At 42.4% G+C, this 17,510-nt stretch overlaps 2 protein-coding genes across 2 annotated transcripts; both read left to right on the top strand.

The window, feature by feature from the left end:
* Window positions 1–41: 41 nt before the first annotated feature.
* On the top strand, window positions 42–8,317 carry LOC121601888. Its single transcript, XM_041930696.1, has 2 exons — window positions 42–129; window positions 6,661–8,317. Exon 2 carries the CDS (start codon window positions 6,756–6,758, stop codon window positions 7,893–7,895), a length of 1,140 nt encoding a protein of 379 aa, XP_041786630.1. The 5' UTR covers window positions 42–129; window positions 6,661–6,755; the 3' UTR covers window positions 7,896–8,317.
* A 608-nt stretch (window positions 8,318–8,925) lies between these two features.
* LOC121601884 (uncharacterized protein K02A2.6-like) lies at window positions 8,926–17,303 on the top strand. Its single transcript, XM_041930693.1, has 3 exons — window positions 8,926–11,124; window positions 11,197–13,672; window positions 14,621–17,303. The coding sequence occupies exons 1-2, from the start codon at window positions 9,406–9,408 to the stop codon at window positions 11,446–11,448; spliced, it is 1,971 nt and encodes a 656-aa protein (XP_041786627.1). The 5' UTR covers window positions 8,926–9,405; the 3' UTR covers window positions 11,449–13,672; window positions 14,621–17,303.
* Window positions 17,304–17,510: the final 207 nt, after the last annotated feature.

The following is a 17,510-nucleotide window of genomic DNA, read 5'->3' as shown; positions in this document are numbered from 1 at the left end:
CACACAGACGAGACGCACGAAGACACGACTGACAAGATGATTCATGTACGACTACCGACAGCAGCGGACACGCTACTACAATCTGGCGACGAGGATTTTGGAATTTAACGCAGAAAACAAGGAAAAAAGGTGAGGAATATATAATTTTCTCCTAAAGTGAATAAAGTTAAGAGTTTTATACGTGAAATAGTGTATAATGAAGCTGTAACCGTAATGGACAAGTTTGGAACAATAAGCGGGAAAAAAAGTGTGGTTATGCGAAGCGTCGTTTTCGCTAACACACAAAATGTCATCGAACCCATCGTGGAAAGGTTGGAATAATATGGATTATTCTATTGTGAAAAGTTAAAATGAGCAGCATCATTAGGTAAAGCGTCATTTTTACCAACATGAAGTGGCGAAAACTAATAGTTTTCCAGGAAATGTGCGAGAATTGAATTAGAATTCTCCAGGGTTGCTCAAAGGAGGTTGGCGGAAATCAATGGATTTCTCCACAAGTAGTGCGAGAATTGGTTCAAAATTCTCCATGTTTGTGCAAAGGAGGTTGGCGGAAATCATTGGATTTCTCCAGGACAAGAGCGAGAATTGTAAGAGAATTCTCCATGGTTTGAAAACGGAGGTTGGCGGAAATCAATGGATTTCTCCAGAAAAATGCGTGAATTGTAAGAGAATTCTCCATGAAAAAAAGGAGGTTGGCAGAAATGAATGCATTTCTCCAGCATAGGTGCGAGAATTGTAAAAGAATTCTCCATGTTTATTACAGGCGCAAGGAGCTAAAAAAAAAAAAAGGCTATTCCCAGTGTTAGAAATTGATAGTAAATTTCTCCATGCTACGGTAATTTCGGGAATGTTCGGGAAGTTTTCTCAGGAAATACAGAGACGATGGATAGAATCTTAGGAATATGTGGGTTATAGAATGATTCGAGTTGGTAGCACTCGAGAAGAGGAAAGATATTTGTGGTTGCAGATTGATTTAACAGTTGATGTTAAGACTGATCTGGACACCAGTAACTAAGTTTCTGGTTGATGAACACAAGATTTATTTAGTTTTGTGTTTTTATTTGTTTTTGTTCTTGTAGATGCAAGAAATGCGACCAGTACCAATGTTGCTGTGCGATAAAATCGAAACTGCTAAACTCGCAACAGAATGGAAAATTTGGAAGGAAGCGTTGGAATGCTACTTTGCAGCGTACAACGTAACGGACCAAACGGAGAAAAAAGCAAAACTACTACATCTCGGAGGACCGGCACTACCGAGAGTGTTTAAAAATTTAAAAGATCATGATCATGTGTCTTTGGTTATGTTGGAACCGCGCTGGTATGACCAGGCAGTTGAAAAACTGGATGAGTTTTTCGGACCGCAGTATCAAGCTACAACGGAGAGACGCAACCTGCGAATGATGAAACAAAAACCAGGTGAACGTTTTGCGGAATATTTGATTCGTTTAAAACAACAGGCATCTCAGTGTGGATTTGACAAGTACAGTAAAGAAGTAGCTTCAACACTGCGGGACATATACTTAACAGATGCAGTAGTTCAAGGATGTTCTTCCAATGAAGTCCGACGGAAAATTTTGCAGAAAAATTTGAAGTTTTCGGAAATCGAAGACATGGGAGTTGCGCAAGAGAGCATAGATAATCAAACAGCTGAAATGGCAGCTGGACCATCATCTGAAAAAGTGTTTAAAATCGAGCACGGCGGAAGAAAAGGAAATCCCAGAGCGGAATATAAGGGATCCAGACAAGTTGAAAACAGGCGTAATGAAAAGGCTTGTTTCAATTGCGGACGTGTAGGACACTTTGCGGCATCTTTCAATTGCCCTGCTCGCGGGAAGGAATGTAGAAATTGTAAGAAACTTGGTCATTTTGAACAAATGTGCCGAAAGTTTATGGAGAAGGGTCCGACTAAACGTCAAATAAGAGCAATTGACGAATCATCAGAGGCAAAACAACCGAAAACTGAGGAGGAAACACATAGTTCGAAAGTGTATTATGCATTCTATTCAGGGAATGAGTCAAACGTAATATCTTGTATGCTTGGAGGAGTTTCTCTTGAAATGATGGTCGATTCAGGCGCTGATGCCAATTTAATTCCTAGTGAAATGTGGGAGGAATTAAAAAATCGGAACATAGCGGTAGTTTCATCAACGAAACGAAGTTCGAAGATCTTGAGGGCATACGGAAGCAAAAAACCACTCACAATATTAGGCACTTTTGTTGCGGAGGTTGCTGTAGGGGGCCAACGCATTCAAGCGGAGTTTTTTGTGGTAGAAAAAGGACAACGTTGCTTACTGGGTGACAAGACGGCTAAGCAACTAGGTATTTTGAAAGTCGGGCTAGACATAAACAGAGTGCAAGTAGATCCGTTTCCAAAAATGAAGGGCATAACAGCAAAAATCAAGATGAATCCACAGATCATCCCGGTCTATCAGCCAATGCGACGAATTCCGATACCTTTGGAGGAGTCAGTAGATCGGAAGTTAGATGGATTGTTAAAAAGGGATATAATCGAGATAAAGACAGGCCCGACGACAAGGGTTTCGCCATTGGTCGTAGTGGGAAAGTCAAACGGAGAGCCTCGTTTGTGTCTTGAGGATTCGCGAGACGTGACAACTTTCATAACCCGACGAGGGTTGTACCGTTTCAAGCGGCTGCCGTTCGGTTTGGTGACTGCTCCAGAGTTATTTCAAAAGGCGATGGATGAGACTCTATCTGGTTGCGAAGGAACAATTTGGTATCTCGATGACGTGCTAATTGAAGGTCAAAATTTGCAGGAGCATGATAAAAGGTTGAATAAGGTAATGGAATGTTTGAATTGAATTGAATGTAACAAATCTATTGAATAAATGGGTCTTTTCTATCATATGCAGGTTCTTAGTCGATTAAAAAACCGTGGAATAGAATTGAACTGGGAGAAATGCCAATTGCGAGTATCGGATATAGAATTTTTAGGACACAGTCTTAATCAAGAGGGAATTATGCCATCAAGAAACAAAATTGGAACTATTCTATCGTTCCGTGAACCGCGATGTGAAACAGAAGTTCGTAGTTTTCTTGGGTTGGCAAATTACATGAATAAGTTCGTACCGATGCTAGCCACCCTCGATGAACCCTTACGGTGATTGCTACATAAGGACACCAGATTTGGATGGACAGAAGAACACGCAAAAGCATTCAATGCCATAAAGAAAGCAATGGGGAATATTGATAACTTGGGATTTTATAAAGTCGAGGACGCTAGTCCGCATGGATTGGGCGCTATCCTTATTCAGTTCGATAATAGTGACAAACATCGTGTTATCAGCTTCGCTTCCAAAGCATTAACGGACACAGAACATCGTTACTGCCAGACTGAAAAGGAAGCACTAGGTATTATTTGGGGTGTTGAACGTTTCCAATATTATTTACTAGGTAAAGAATTTGACATATTCACGGATTGTAAGGCATTAAACTATCTCTTCTCGAAAAGATCAAAACCGTGTGCGCGCATAGAAAGATGGGTATTGCGTTTACAAGCATTCGACTATAGGATCGTGTTTATGTCAGGGAAAGATAATGTAGCTGATGCATTACCTCGGCTTCCAGTACAAAATGCGATACCATTCGATGCATCAGAAGAAATATTCGTAAGAGAAGTGGCTACTCATGCGGCAAATTCTTCAGCGTTGAACTGGCGTGATATAGAAACAGAAAGTAGACAAGACGTAGAAATTCAAGAAGTATTAACGTTATTGAACACGGGAAAAACACAAGAGCTACCTATCGAGTACCGTGTGATTGACAATGAATTATGTGAACTAGGAGGAGTTCTTCTTAGAGGAGATCGAATTGTCGTACCATTAGCTTTAAGGGATAATGTGCTGAAAACGGGCCATGAGGGACACCCAGGCATCACTATGATGAAAAATCATCTAAGATCTCATGTTTGGTGGCCAAAGATGGATGGACAGGTGGAACAATTTGTTAAGAATTGCCGAGGCTGTACACTTGTAGAGGCAGCAGCACCTCCGGAACCCTTACAACGAAATAAATTATCTGTTTCTCCTTGGCACACAATTGCCTTAGATTTTCTCGGTCCTCTCCCAGAAGGACAACATCTCCTAGTAGTAATCGATTGCTACAGCCGATTCATGCAAGTGTGTGAAATGGAAACCACAACTACCAGCGATGTTATAAAAGAACTTTCAACAATGTTTAGTCGGTACGGCATTCCAATTGCACTGAAAGCTGACAACGCGCCACAACTTAGCAAAGAATATACGGAATGGAAGGAGTTTAGTGAGGCGAATGGTATTAAACACATGAATACCATTCCCTATTGTCCTCAATCGAAACTCATGAATACCATTCCCTATTGTCCTCAATCGAACGGAGAGGTCGAACGTCAAAATCGATCAATTCTAAAACGGTTGCGTATATCCCAAGAACTTGGACGAGACTGGCGTCGGGAACTATATCAGTACCTACTAACATACCATTCAACCAAGCATCCGACTACGGGAAAATCTCCGGGAGAAATCATGTTTGTTCGACGGATCAAGGGCAAATTACCGTTATTGTCATCTTTTCAGGAGGACCCGGAAGTAAGAGATAGAGACACGTTGATAAAAGAGAAAGGGAAACAATATGCTGATAAGCGACGGGGTGCGCAAGAAAGCTCGATCGAAGAAGGGGATGAAGTTTTGGCTAAAAGAATACGGAAAACGAACAAACTAGATACGGAGTTCAGTACCGAAGAATTTATCGTCCGTCATAACATAGGTACAGACACAATTATTAAATCAAAGGAAACAGGGAAAGAATACAGGAGAAGCTCCGCACATCTCAAAAAGATAAATGAAGCTTCTTCAAGCGGATTATTGCGAACAGATTCATCTGCAGATAACATCCTTGGTCCGAGTAACAATTCGCCTAAGACGCTATCAGAGCCTGGTTCATCCAAACGGGTGGTCCAACCTCCAGTAAGACATCGTGACTACATATCATATTAGCTTTTTTCACTATGATACATTTACCGTTATAAATGTTACACCTAAAGGACAAATAAAGGGCAATATGGAATTTCCACATTATGATTATACACAAATAAATATTTATAAAAGGGGGGGATTGTAGCATATTACTTTATATATACACCTTTGGCGTTACATTGACCTTATGGAATTGTTAATTGGGTTGTCGAACCCCGAGACACACACACTGTTGTGAAAACGTCGTTTGTTTACGTTGGCAGAACCACACAATTTCTCGTCATGATACGACTTTGTAGGGTTCCGCGGCACAGGTCAACGTAGGGCTACAGTGCCCTCCATTGCTAACGGAAAGGGCGATGGCGGGAGAAAACGAAGCGGTATAAATACAGCCGAAGGGAACGCCTTCGGGCTCTTCGGGACATCCGCCAAACCGTCAGGTAGCAATAGGAGATGGTCCACGGACTCCAATGCCGGTCCCTTAAGTGCTCGTTGGAGGCGAATCAGGTTCTCCTCATCGGTGAAACCGCACGCCGCCGTGGATCGGTCATACGCTGTTATGAATAACGGCCATTGCTCTACCGTCCCGGAAAATATAGGAAGCTCCTTGGGGGTATTTTCCCGCGCCGCCTTTTGGCTTGGCGTCAAGGATGCATCGACAAATGCGCTCTGTATAGAGGGTAGTTGCTTAACCGTGGAGTTGGCACTACATGGTGCCGCCATCGCCACTGCTCCAGCCCCACATGACTGGCCAAAATATTTGGTGCGGTGCACCTTAATGGAGTCCTCTACCGCACGTCTCCACTGCGTATACTCACGTTCCATTGCAGCGGCTTGTTCTACCGCCATGGTCCGGTCGTAATCCGGAGGGACGCTAGCCGACGTCGGAGTTGAGGGTTGATGACCTCGATCCGCTTTCGCCATCGCGCCATCACCACGTAGGACATCCTACGTGTTTTAGACATCCTACGGTCGGAGTATGGCCGGCCAGATCTGATAGTGGACAGTTTAGTGGAAAAAGTTAGAAGGCTGCCACCAGTTAGATCGGAGCGGTTAGAGTCACTGGCAATCTTCGGGAAGGCGGTGCGCAAAATGTGTGCAACAGTAAAAGCTTCCGGACTAAAAGAGTACGATTGTAATGTGACACTGCTGAAAGAACTTGTTGCAAAACTACCAGCAGAAAGACGCCTAGAGTGGGCACGTCACAAGGTGAAATTACCAAGAAAGTCCGTCGTAGAGTTTGGAAAGTGGTTCACAGAGATAGCGATTGCCGCGAGCACGGAAGTAAACCCTTTCGAAAGGAATCTCCACGTTGAACAATCACGATCACAGCCAGCTCGAAAACCACCAATGCACAACCATCACTTGAATGTTCACGTCACCAGGACATGTAAACTTTGTCACGACTCGTGCCGCACACTGACTGATTGTGCCAGGTTTCGTGAACTCACGATCCGAGAACGCCGTGCGTATGTAAACAAACATGGCTTGTGTAGCACCTGCCTCGGAACACACAGGGGTGCATGTTTCGTGAGGACACGTTGCCAAAGAGAGAGCTGCCAGGAAAACCATCATACACTACTTCACTGTGAAGATGAAACACCAAGATCGAGCAATAGCACGCAACACTCGGTAAACACTCACTTCATCACTAACACTAACACGCTTTTCCGATATGTTCCCATAATAGTGCACGGCGAGAAGGGCTCGGTAAAGACCTTCGCGTTCCTTGATGAAGGTTCATCGGCGACATTCGTTGATCGTGAGCTGATAGACGAGCTGGGTATGGACGGTAAATTGCACCCAGTCAGTTTGAAGTGGACTGATAACACGACCCGCAACGAAGTCAGCTCTTTGGAGTTATCGCTGCGAGTATCGGGTATAAGCAAAGGTGCTTCGATATACAACCTGCCAACGGTGCATACCCTGAAAAAACTCGAACTTCCAGCGCAGACGCTGTCGGTTCAAAAGTTGAGCGAGGAGTATCCGCACCTCAAAGGGCTTAAAATCTCGTCCTACAGCGGAATAGTGCCGCGCATCATTATCGGCATGGATAATGTTTACCTAGGGAAGCCGTCGCGATGCGTCGAGGGTGACATACATGAACCGATCGCGGTTAAGACCAGGCTAGGATGGACGGTGTTTGGTCCTTGTTTCTCAAATGCCCTTGTTGCTGATGTCGCAAGCAATGACCGCCATGGCGGCATCTGCAAACGTAAAGGAAATAAGGTCACGGATAACTCTATACAGAAATACTTCCCGTGCGATACGAAAGGAATCGAAACAAAACGGGAACAAGGTGTCCGTCCGCACTTCGCAACACTGCAGCAAATTTGCCCCAGCCCAACATTGTTCCGGAGGGACAATGAACTACAGCTTCCTTGCAACCGCGAGACAAGCGCGGTGATACTTAAACGAGATAGAAAAGCAAATGGTGGTAAGAAACTGGTAAGGGGTTGCATTTCTGGCGGTTGGAATTGTGCAAGCTATGCACTTTCTTACACAGTAATATTAATCCGCGGGTTGCTAGAGCTGTTTGGAGCGCTTTCCCGTTTCTTTAAAGATTCATTGCAGGTCCGTTTACTATTTCCGTCACTTCACGACAGCGTCGACGACAGCAAATTGGCGGAAAACCGAAATGATTCGTCGATGGTAGTGTGGTTTTCCCCGGACGACCTAAAAGTGAAGGTGGGAACGATATGGACCAGATGGATAAAAAGCACCACGCTCCCGTACAGCCGTATACGTATACAATACCTGCCAGAACAGTGGAGCGAGACAGGAGTAGCGAGAGAGGGAACTGTATCGGCGCGGCCGACGGGACGAAACCCGAGTTTGACTGTATTAAGCAGTCCAGTTGCAATCTGGCGATCAGATTACGAGGCGACCAATTTATTTAGAACACCTGGGGAAAAGACAATGTAAAATATGCACAATTCTAGTCACGTTTAACAATAGAACCGCGTGGTTCATTGCGAGTGACAGGTCGATCAGACAGGAAAGTTGACAGGCGTTACGAAACAAACGTAAAGAGAGTGTAACGCTTGTGAGCGTCGCACTGGTGGGGAGAATGTTGTGAAAACGTCGTTTGTTTACGTTGGCAGAACCACACAATTTCTCGTCATGATACGACTTTGTAGGGTTCCGCGGCACAGGTCAACGTAGGGCTACAGTGCCCTCCATTGCTAACGGAAAGGGCGATGGCGGGAGAAAACGAAGCGGTATAAATACAGCCGAAGGGAACGCCTTCGGGCTCTTATTTGCGCCACAGATTAAGAAGGAAGAATAAAACTAAATTTGTGATTTTTCAACACCGAAATATCTACATTTTTCACCTTCTTTTAATCGTTTCGCAACACACACAGACGAGACGCACGAAGACACGACTGACAAGATGATTCATGTACGACTACCGACAGCAGCGGACACGCTACTACAATCTGGCGACGAGGATTTTGGAATTTAACGCAGAAAACAAGGAAAAAAGGTGAGGAATATATAATTTTCTCCTAAAGTGAATAAAGTTAAGAGTTTTATACGTGAAATAGTGTATAATGAAGCTGTAACCGTAATGGACAAGTTTGGAACAATAAGCGGGAAAAAAAGTGTGGTTATGCGAAGCGTCGTTTTCGCTAACACACAAAATGTCATCGAACCCATCGTGGAAAGGTTGGAATAATATGGATTATTCTATTGTGAAAAGTTAAAATGAGCAGCATCATTAGGTAAAGCGTCATTTTTACCAACATGAAGTGGCGAAAACTAATAGTTTTCCAGGAAATGTGCGAGAATTGAATTAGAATTCTCCAGGGTTGCTCAAAGGAGGTTGGCGGAAATCAATGGATTTCTCCACAAGTAGTGCGAGAATTGGTTCAAAATTATCCATGTTTGTGCAAAGGAGGTTGGCGGAAATCATTGGATTTCTCCAGGACAAGATCGAGAATTGTAAGAGAATTCTCCATGGTTTGAAAACGGAGGTTGGCGGAAATCAATGGATTTCTCCAGAAAAATGCGTGAATTGTAAGAGAATTCTCCATGAAAAAAAGGAGGTTGGCAGAAATGAATGCATTTCTCCAGCATAGGTGCGAGAATTGTAAAAGAATTCTCCATGTTTATTACAGGCGCAAGGAGCTAAAAAAAAAAAGGCTATTCCCAGTGTTAGAAATTGATAGTAAATTTCTCCATGCTACGGTAATTTCGGGAATGTTCGGGAAGTTTTCTCAGGAAATACAGAGACGATGGATAGAATCTTAGGAATATGTGGGTTATAGAATGATTCGAGTTGGTAGCACTCGAGAAGAGGAAAGATATTTGTGGTTGCAGATTGATTTAACAGTTGATGTTAAGACTGATCTGGACACCAGTAACTAAGTTTCTGGTTGATGAACACAAGATTTATTTAGTTTTGTGTTTTTATTTGTTTTTGTTCTTGTAGATGCAAGAAATGCGACCAGTACCAATGTTGCTGTGCGATAAAATCGAAACTGCTAAACTCGCAACAGAATGGAAAATTTGGAAGGAAGCGTTGGAATGCTACTTTGCAGCGTACAACGTAACGGACCAAACGGAGAAAAAAGCAAAACTACTACATCTCGGAGGACCGGCACTACCGAGAGTGTTTAAAAATTTAAAAGATCATGATCATGTGTCTTTGGTTATGTTGGAACCGCGCTGGTATGACCAGGCAGTTGAAAAACTGGATGAGTTTTTCGGACCGCAGTATCAAGCTACAACGGAGAGACGCAACCTGCGAATGATGAAACAAAAACCAGGTGAACGTTTTGCGGAATATTTGATTCGTTTAAAACAACAGGCATCTCAGTGTGGATTTGACAAGTACAGTAAAGAAGTAGCTTCAACACTGCGGGACATATACTTAACAGATGCAGTAGTTCAAGGATGTTCTTCCAATGAAGTCCGACGGAAAATTTTGCAGAAAAATTTGAAGTTTTCGGAAATCGAAGACATGGGAGTTGCGCAAGAGAGCATAGATAATCAAACAGCTGAAATGGCAGCTGGACCATCATCTGAAAAAGTGTTTAAAATCGAGCACGGCGGAAGAAAAGGAAATCCCAGAGCGGAATATAAGGGATCCAGACAAGTTGAAAACAGGCGTAATGAAAAGGCTTGTTTCAATTGCGGACGTGTAGGACACTTTGCGGCATCTTTCAATTGCCCTGCTCGCGGGAAGGAATGTAGAAATTGTAAGAAACTTGGTCATTTTGAACAAATGTGCCGAAAGTTTATGGAGAAGGGTCCGACTAAACGTCAAATAAGAGCAATTGACGAATCATCAGAGGCAAAACAACCGAAAACTGAGGAGGAAACACATAGTTCGAAAGTGTATTATGCATTCTATTCAGTGAATGAGTCAAACGTAATATCTTGTATGCTTGGAGGAGTTTCTCTTGAAATGATGGTCGATTCAGGCGCTGATGCCAATTTAATTCCTAGTGAAATGTGGGAGGAATTAAAAAATCGGAACATAGCGGTAGTTTCATCAACGAAACGAAGTTCGAAGATCTTGAGGGCATACGGAAGCAAAAAACCACTCACAATATTAGGCACTTTTGTTGCGGAGGTTGCTGTAGGGGGCCAACGCATTCAAGCGGAGTTTTTTGTGGTAGAAAAAGGACAACGTTGCTTACTGGGTGACAAGACGGCTAAGCAACTAGGTATTTTGAAAGTCGGGCTAGACATAAACAGAGTGCAAGTAGATCCGTTTCCAAAAATGAAGGGCATAACAGCAAAAATCAAGATGAATCCACAGATCATCCCGGTCTATCAGCCAATGCGACGAATTCCGATACCTTTGGAGGAGTCAGTAGATCGGAAGTTAGATGGATTGTTAAAAAGGGATATAATCGAGATAAAGACAGGCCCGACGACAAGGGTTTCGCCATTGGTCGTAGTGGGAAAGTCAAACGGAGAGCCTCGTTTGTGTCTTGAGGATTCGCGAGACGTGACAACTTTCATAACCCGACGAGGGTTGTACCGTTTCAAGCGGCTGCCGTTCGGTTTGGTGACTGCTCCAGAGTTATTTCAAAAGGCGATGGATGAGACTCTATCTGGTTGCGAAGGAACAATTTGGTATCTCGATGACGTGCTAATTGAAGGTCAAAATTTGCAGGAGCATGATAAAAGGTTGAATAAGGTAATGGAATGTTTGAATTGAATTGAATGTAACAAATCTATTGAATAAATGGGTCTTTTCTATCATATGCAGGTTCTTAGTCGATTAAAAAACCGTGGAATAGAATTGAACTGGGAGAAATGCCAATTGCGAGTATCGGATATAGAATTTTTAGGACACAGTCTTAATCAAGAGGGAATTATGCCATCAAGAAACAAAATTGGAACTATTCTATCGTTCCGTGAACCGCGATGTGAAACAGAAGTTCGTAGTTTTCTTGGGTTGGCAAATTACATGAATAAGTTCGTACCGATGCTAGCCACCCTCGATGAACCCTTACGGTGATTGCTACATAAGGACACCAGATTTGGATGGACAGAAGAACACGCAAAAGCATTCAATGCCATAAAGAAAGCAATGGGGAATATTGATAACTTGGGATTTTATAAAGTCGAGGACCGAACTGCCATAATGACCGACGCTAGTCCGCATGGATTGGGCGCTATCCTTATTCAGTTCGATAATAGTGACAAACATCGTGTTATCAGCTTCGCTTCCAAAGCATTAACGGACACAGAACATCGTTACTGCCAGACTGAAAAGGAAGCACTAGGTATTATTTGGGGTGTTGAACGTTTCCAATATTATTTACTAGGTAAAGAATTTGACATATTCACGGATTGTAAGGCATTAAACTATCTCTTCTCGAAAAGATCAAAACCGTGTGCGCGCATAGAAAGATGGGTATTGCGTTTACAAGCATTCGACTATAGGATCGTGTTTATGTCAGGGAAAGATAATGTAGCTGATGCATTACCTCGGCTTCCAGTAGAAAATGCGATACCATTCGATGCATCAGAAGAAATATTCGTAAGAGAAGTGGCTACTCATGCGGCAAATTCTTCAGCGTTGAACTGGCGTGATATAGAAACAGAAAGTAGACAAGACGTAGAAATTCAAGAAGTATTAACGTTATTGAACACCGGAAAAACACAAGAGCTACCTATCGAGTACCGTGTGATTGACAATGAATTATGTGAACTAGGAGGAGTTCTTCTTAGAGGAGATCGAATTGTCGTACCATTAGCTTTAAGGGATAATGTGCTGAAAACGGGCCATGAGGGACACCCAGGCATCACTATGATGAAAAATCATCTAAGATCTCATGTTTGGTGGCCAAAGATGGATGGACAGGTGGAACAATTTGTTAAGAATTGCCGAGGCTGTACACTTGTAGAGGCAGCAGCACCTCCGGAACCCTTACAACGAAATAAATTATCTGTTTCTCCTTGGCACACAATTGCCTTAGATTTTCTCGGTCCTCTCCCAGAAGGACAACATCTCCTAGTAGTAATCGATTGCTACAGCCGATTCATGCAAGTGTGTGAAATGGAAACCACAACTACCAGCGATGTTATAAAAGAACTTTCAACAATGTTTAGTCGGTACGGCATTCCAATTGCACTGAAAGCTGACAACGCGCCACAACTTAGCAAAGAATATACGGAATGGAAGGAGTTTAGTGAGGCGAATGGTATTAAACTCATGAATACCATTCCCTATTGTCCTCAATCGAAACTCATGAATACCATTCCCTATTGTCCTCAATCGAACGGAGAGGTCGAACGTCAAAATCGATCAATTCTAAAACGGTTGCGTATATCCCAAGAACTTGGACGAGACTGGCGTCGGGAACTATATCAGTACCTACTAACATACCATTCAACCAAGCATCCGACTACGGGAAAATCTCCGGGAGAAATCATGTTTGTTCGACGGATCAAGGGCAAATTACCGTTATTGTCATCTTTTCAGGAGGACCCGGAAGTAAGAGATAGAGACACGTTGATAAAAGAGAAAGGGAAACAATATGCTGATAAGCGACGGGGTGCGCAAGAAAGCTCGATCGAAGAAGGGGATGAAGTTTTGGCTAAAAGAATACGGAAAACGAACAAACTAGATACGGAGTTCAGTACCGAAGAATTTATCGTCCGTCATAACATAGGTACAGACACAATTATTAAATCAAAGGAAACAGGGAAAGAATACAGGAGAAGCTCCGCACATCTCAAAAAGATAAATGAAGCTTCTTCAAGCGGATTATTGCGGACAGATTCATCTGCAGATAACATCCTTGGTCCGAGTAACAATTCGCCTAAGACGCTATCAGAGCCTGGTTCATCCAAACGGGTGGTCCAACCTCCAGTAAGACATCGTGACTACATATCATATTAGCTTTTTTCACTATGATACATTTACCGTTATAAATGTTACACCTAAAGGACAAATAAAGGGCAATATGGAATTTCCACATTATGATTATACACAAATAAATATTTATAAAAAGGGGGGGATTGTAGCATATTACTTTATATATACACCTTTGGCGTTACATTGACCTTATGGAATTGTTAATTGGGTTGTCGAACCCCGAGACACACACACAGACGAGACGCACGAAGACACGACTGACAAGATGATTCATGTACGACGACCGACAGCAGCGGACACGCTACTACAATCTGGCGACGAGGATTTTGGAATTTAACGCAGAAAACAAGGAAAAAAGGTGAGGAATATATAATTTTCTCCTAAAGTGAATAAAGTTAAGAGTTTTATACGTGAAATAGTGTATAATGAAGCTGTAACCGTAATGGACAAGTTTGGAACAATAAGCGGGAAAAAAAGTGTGGTTATGCGAAGCGTCGTTTTCGCTAACACACAAAATGTCATCGAACCCATCGTGGAAAGGTTGGAATAATATGGATTATTCTATTGTGAAAAGTTAAAATGAGCAGCATCATTAGGTAAAGCGTCATTTTTACCAACATGAAGTGGCGAAAACTAATAGTTTTCCAGGAAATGTGCGAGAATTGAATTAGAATTCTCCAGGGTTGCTCAAAGGAGGTTGGCGGAAATCAATGGATTTCTCCACAAGTAGTGCGAGAATTGGTTCAAAATTCTCCATGTTTGTGCAAAGGAGGTTGGCGGAAATCATTGGATTTCTCCAGGACAAGAGCGAGAATTGTAAGAGAATTCTCCATGGTTTGAAAACGGAGGTTGGCGGAAATCAATGGATTTCTCCAGAAAAATGCGTGAATTGTAAGAGAATTCTCCATGAAAAAAAGGAGGTTGGCAGAAATGAATGCATTTCTCCAGCATAGGTGCGAGAATTGTAAAAGAATTCTCCATGTTTATTACAGGCGCAAGGAGCTAAAAAAAAAAAGGCTATTCCCAGTGTTAGAAATTGATAGTAAATTTCTCCATGCTACGGTAATTTCGGGAATGTTCGGGAAGTTTTCTCAGGAAATACAGAGACGATGGATAGAATCTTAGGAATATGTGGGTTATAGAATGATTCGAGTTGGTAGCACTCGAGAAGAGGAAAGATATTTGTGGTTGCAGATTGATTTAACAGTTGATGTTAAGACTGATCTGGACACCAGTAACTAAGTTTCTGGTTGATGAACACAAGATTTATTTAGTTTTGTGTTTTTATTTGTTTTTGTTCTTGTAGATGCAAGAAATGCGACCAGTACCAATGTTGCTGTGCGATAAAATCGAAACTGCTAAACTCGCAACAGAATGGAAAATTTGGAAGGAAGCGTTGGAATGCTACTTTGCAGCGTACAACGTAACGGACCAAACGGAGAAAAAAGCAAAACTACTACATCTCGGAGGACCGGCACTACCGAGAGTGTTTAAAAATTTAAAAGATCATGATCATGTGTCTTTGGTTATGTTGGAACCGCGCTGGTATGACCAGGCAGTTGAAAAACTGGATGAGTTTTTCGGACCGCAGTATCAAGCTACAACGGAGAGACGCAACCTGCGAATGATGAAACAAAAACCAGGTGAACGTTTTGCGGAATATTTGATTCGTTTAAAACAACAGGCATCTCAGTGTGGATTTGACAAGTACAGTAAAGAAGTAGTTTCAACACTGCGGGACATATACTTAACAGATGCAGTAGTTCAAGGATGTTCTTCCAATGAAGTCCGACGGAAAATTTTGCAGAAAAATTTGAAGTTTTCGGAAATCGAAGACATGGGAGTTGCGCAAGAGAGCATAGATAATCAAACAGCTGAAATGGCAGCTGGACCATCATCTGAAAAAGTGTTTAAAATCGAGCACGGCGGAAGAAAAGGAAATCCCAGAGCGGAATATAAGGGATCCAGACAAGTTGAAAACAGGCGTAATGAAAAGGCTTGTTTCAATTGCGGACGTGTAGGACACTTTGCGGCATCTTTCAATTGCCCTGCTCGCGGGAAGGAATGTAGAAATTGTAAGAAACTTGGTCATTTTGAACAAATGTGCCGAAAGTTTATGGAGAAGGGTCCGACTAAACGTCAAATAAGAGCAATTGACGAATCATCAGAGGCAAAACAACCGAAAACTGAGGAGGAAACACATAGTTCGAAAGTGTATTATGCATTCTATTCAGGGAATGAGTCAAACGTAATATCTTGTATGCTTGGAGGAGTTTCTCTTGAAATGATGGTCGATTCAGGCGCTGATGCCAATTTAATTCCTAGTGAAATGTGGGAGGAATTAAAAAATCGGAACATAGCGGTAGTTTCATCAACGAAACGAAGTTCGAAGATCTTGAGGGCATACGGAAGCAAAAAACCACTCACAATATTAGGCACTTTTGTTGCGGAGGTTGCTGTAGGGGGCCAACGCATTCAAGCGGAGTTTTTTGTGGTAGAAAAAGGACAACGTTGCTTACTGGGTGACAAGACGGCTAAGCAACTAGGTATTTTGAAAGTCGGGCTAGACATAAACAGAGTGCAAGTAGATCCGTTTCCAAAAATGAAGGGCATAACAGCAAAAATCAAGATGAATCCACAGATCATCCCGGTCTATCAGCCAATGCGACGAATTCCGATACCTTTGGAGGAGTCAGTAGATCGGAAGTTAGATGGATTGTTAAAAAGGGATATAATCGAGATAAAGACAGGCCCGACGACAAGGGTTTCGCCATTGGTCGTAGTGGGAAAGTCAAACGGAGAGCCTCGTTTGTGTCTTGAGGATTCGCGAGACGTGACAACTTTCATAACCCGACGAGGGTTGTACCGTTTCAAGCGGCTGCCGTTCGGTTTGGTGACTGCTCCAGAGTTATTTCAAAAGGCGATGGATGAGACTCTATCTGGTTGCGAAGGAACAATTTGGTATCTCGATGACGTGCTAATTGAAGGTCAAAATTTGCAGGAGCATGATAAAAGGTTGAATAAGGTAATGGAATGTTTGAATTGAATTGAATGTAACAAATCTATTGAATAAATGGGTCTTTTCTATCATATGCAGGTTCTTAGTCGATTAAAAAACCGTGGAATAGAATTGAAGTGGGAGAAATGCCAATTGCGAGTATCGGATATAGAATTTTTAGGACACAGTCTTAATCAAGAGGGAATTATGCCATCAAGAAACAAAATTGGAACTATTCTATCGTTCCGTGAACCGCGATGTGAAACAGAAGTTCGTAGTTTTCTTGGGTTGGCAAATTACATGAATAAGTTCGTACCGATGCTAGCCACCCTCGATGAACCCTTACGGTGATTGCTACATAAGGACACCAGATTTGGATGGACAGAAGAACACGCAAAAGCATTCAATGCCATAAAGAAAGCAATGGGGAATATTGATAACTTGGGATTTTATAAAGTCGAGGACCGAACTGCCATAATGACCGACGCTAGTCCGCATGGATTGGGCGCTATCCTTATTCAGTTCGATAATAGTGACAAACATCGTGTTATCAGCTTCGCTTCCAAAGCATTAACGGACACAGAACATCGTTACTGCCAGACTGAAAAGGAAGCACTAGGTATTATTTGGGGTGTTGAACGTTTCCAATATTATTTACTAGGTAAAGAATTTGACATATTCACGGATTGTAAGGCATTAAACTATCTCTTCTCGAAAAGATCAAAACCGTGTGCGCGCATAGAAAGATGGGTATTGCGTTTACAAGCATTCGACTATAGGATCGTGTTTATGTCAGGGAAAGATAATGTAGCTGATGCATTACCTCGGCTTCCAGTACAAAATGCGATACCATTCGATCCATCAGAAGAAATATTCGTAAGAGAAGTGGCTACTCATGCGGCAAATTCTTCAGCGTTGAACTGGCGTGATATAGAAACAGAAAGTAGACAAGACGTAGAAATTCAAGAAGTATTAACGTTATTGAACACGGGAAAAACACAAGAGCTACCTATCGAGTACCGTGTGATTGACAATGAATTATGTGAACTAGGAGGAGTTCTTCTTAGAGGAGATCGAATTGTCGTACCATTAGCTTTAAGGGATAATGTGCTGAAAACGGGCCATGAGGGACACCCAGGCATCACTATGATGAAAAATCATCTAAGATCTCATGTTTGGTGGCCAAAGATGGATGGAC

Source organism: Anopheles merus, unplaced genomic scaffold (assembly GCF_017562075.2).
Source record: "Anopheles merus strain MAF unplaced genomic scaffold, AmerM5.1 LNR4000216, whole genome shotgun sequence".
NCBI classification, from domain to species: Eukaryota; Metazoa; Arthropoda; class Insecta; order Diptera; family Culicidae; genus Anopheles; species Anopheles merus.
The sequence above is the reverse complement of the archived record's forward strand: the minus strand, read 5'-3'. Positions and strand labels throughout refer to the sequence as shown.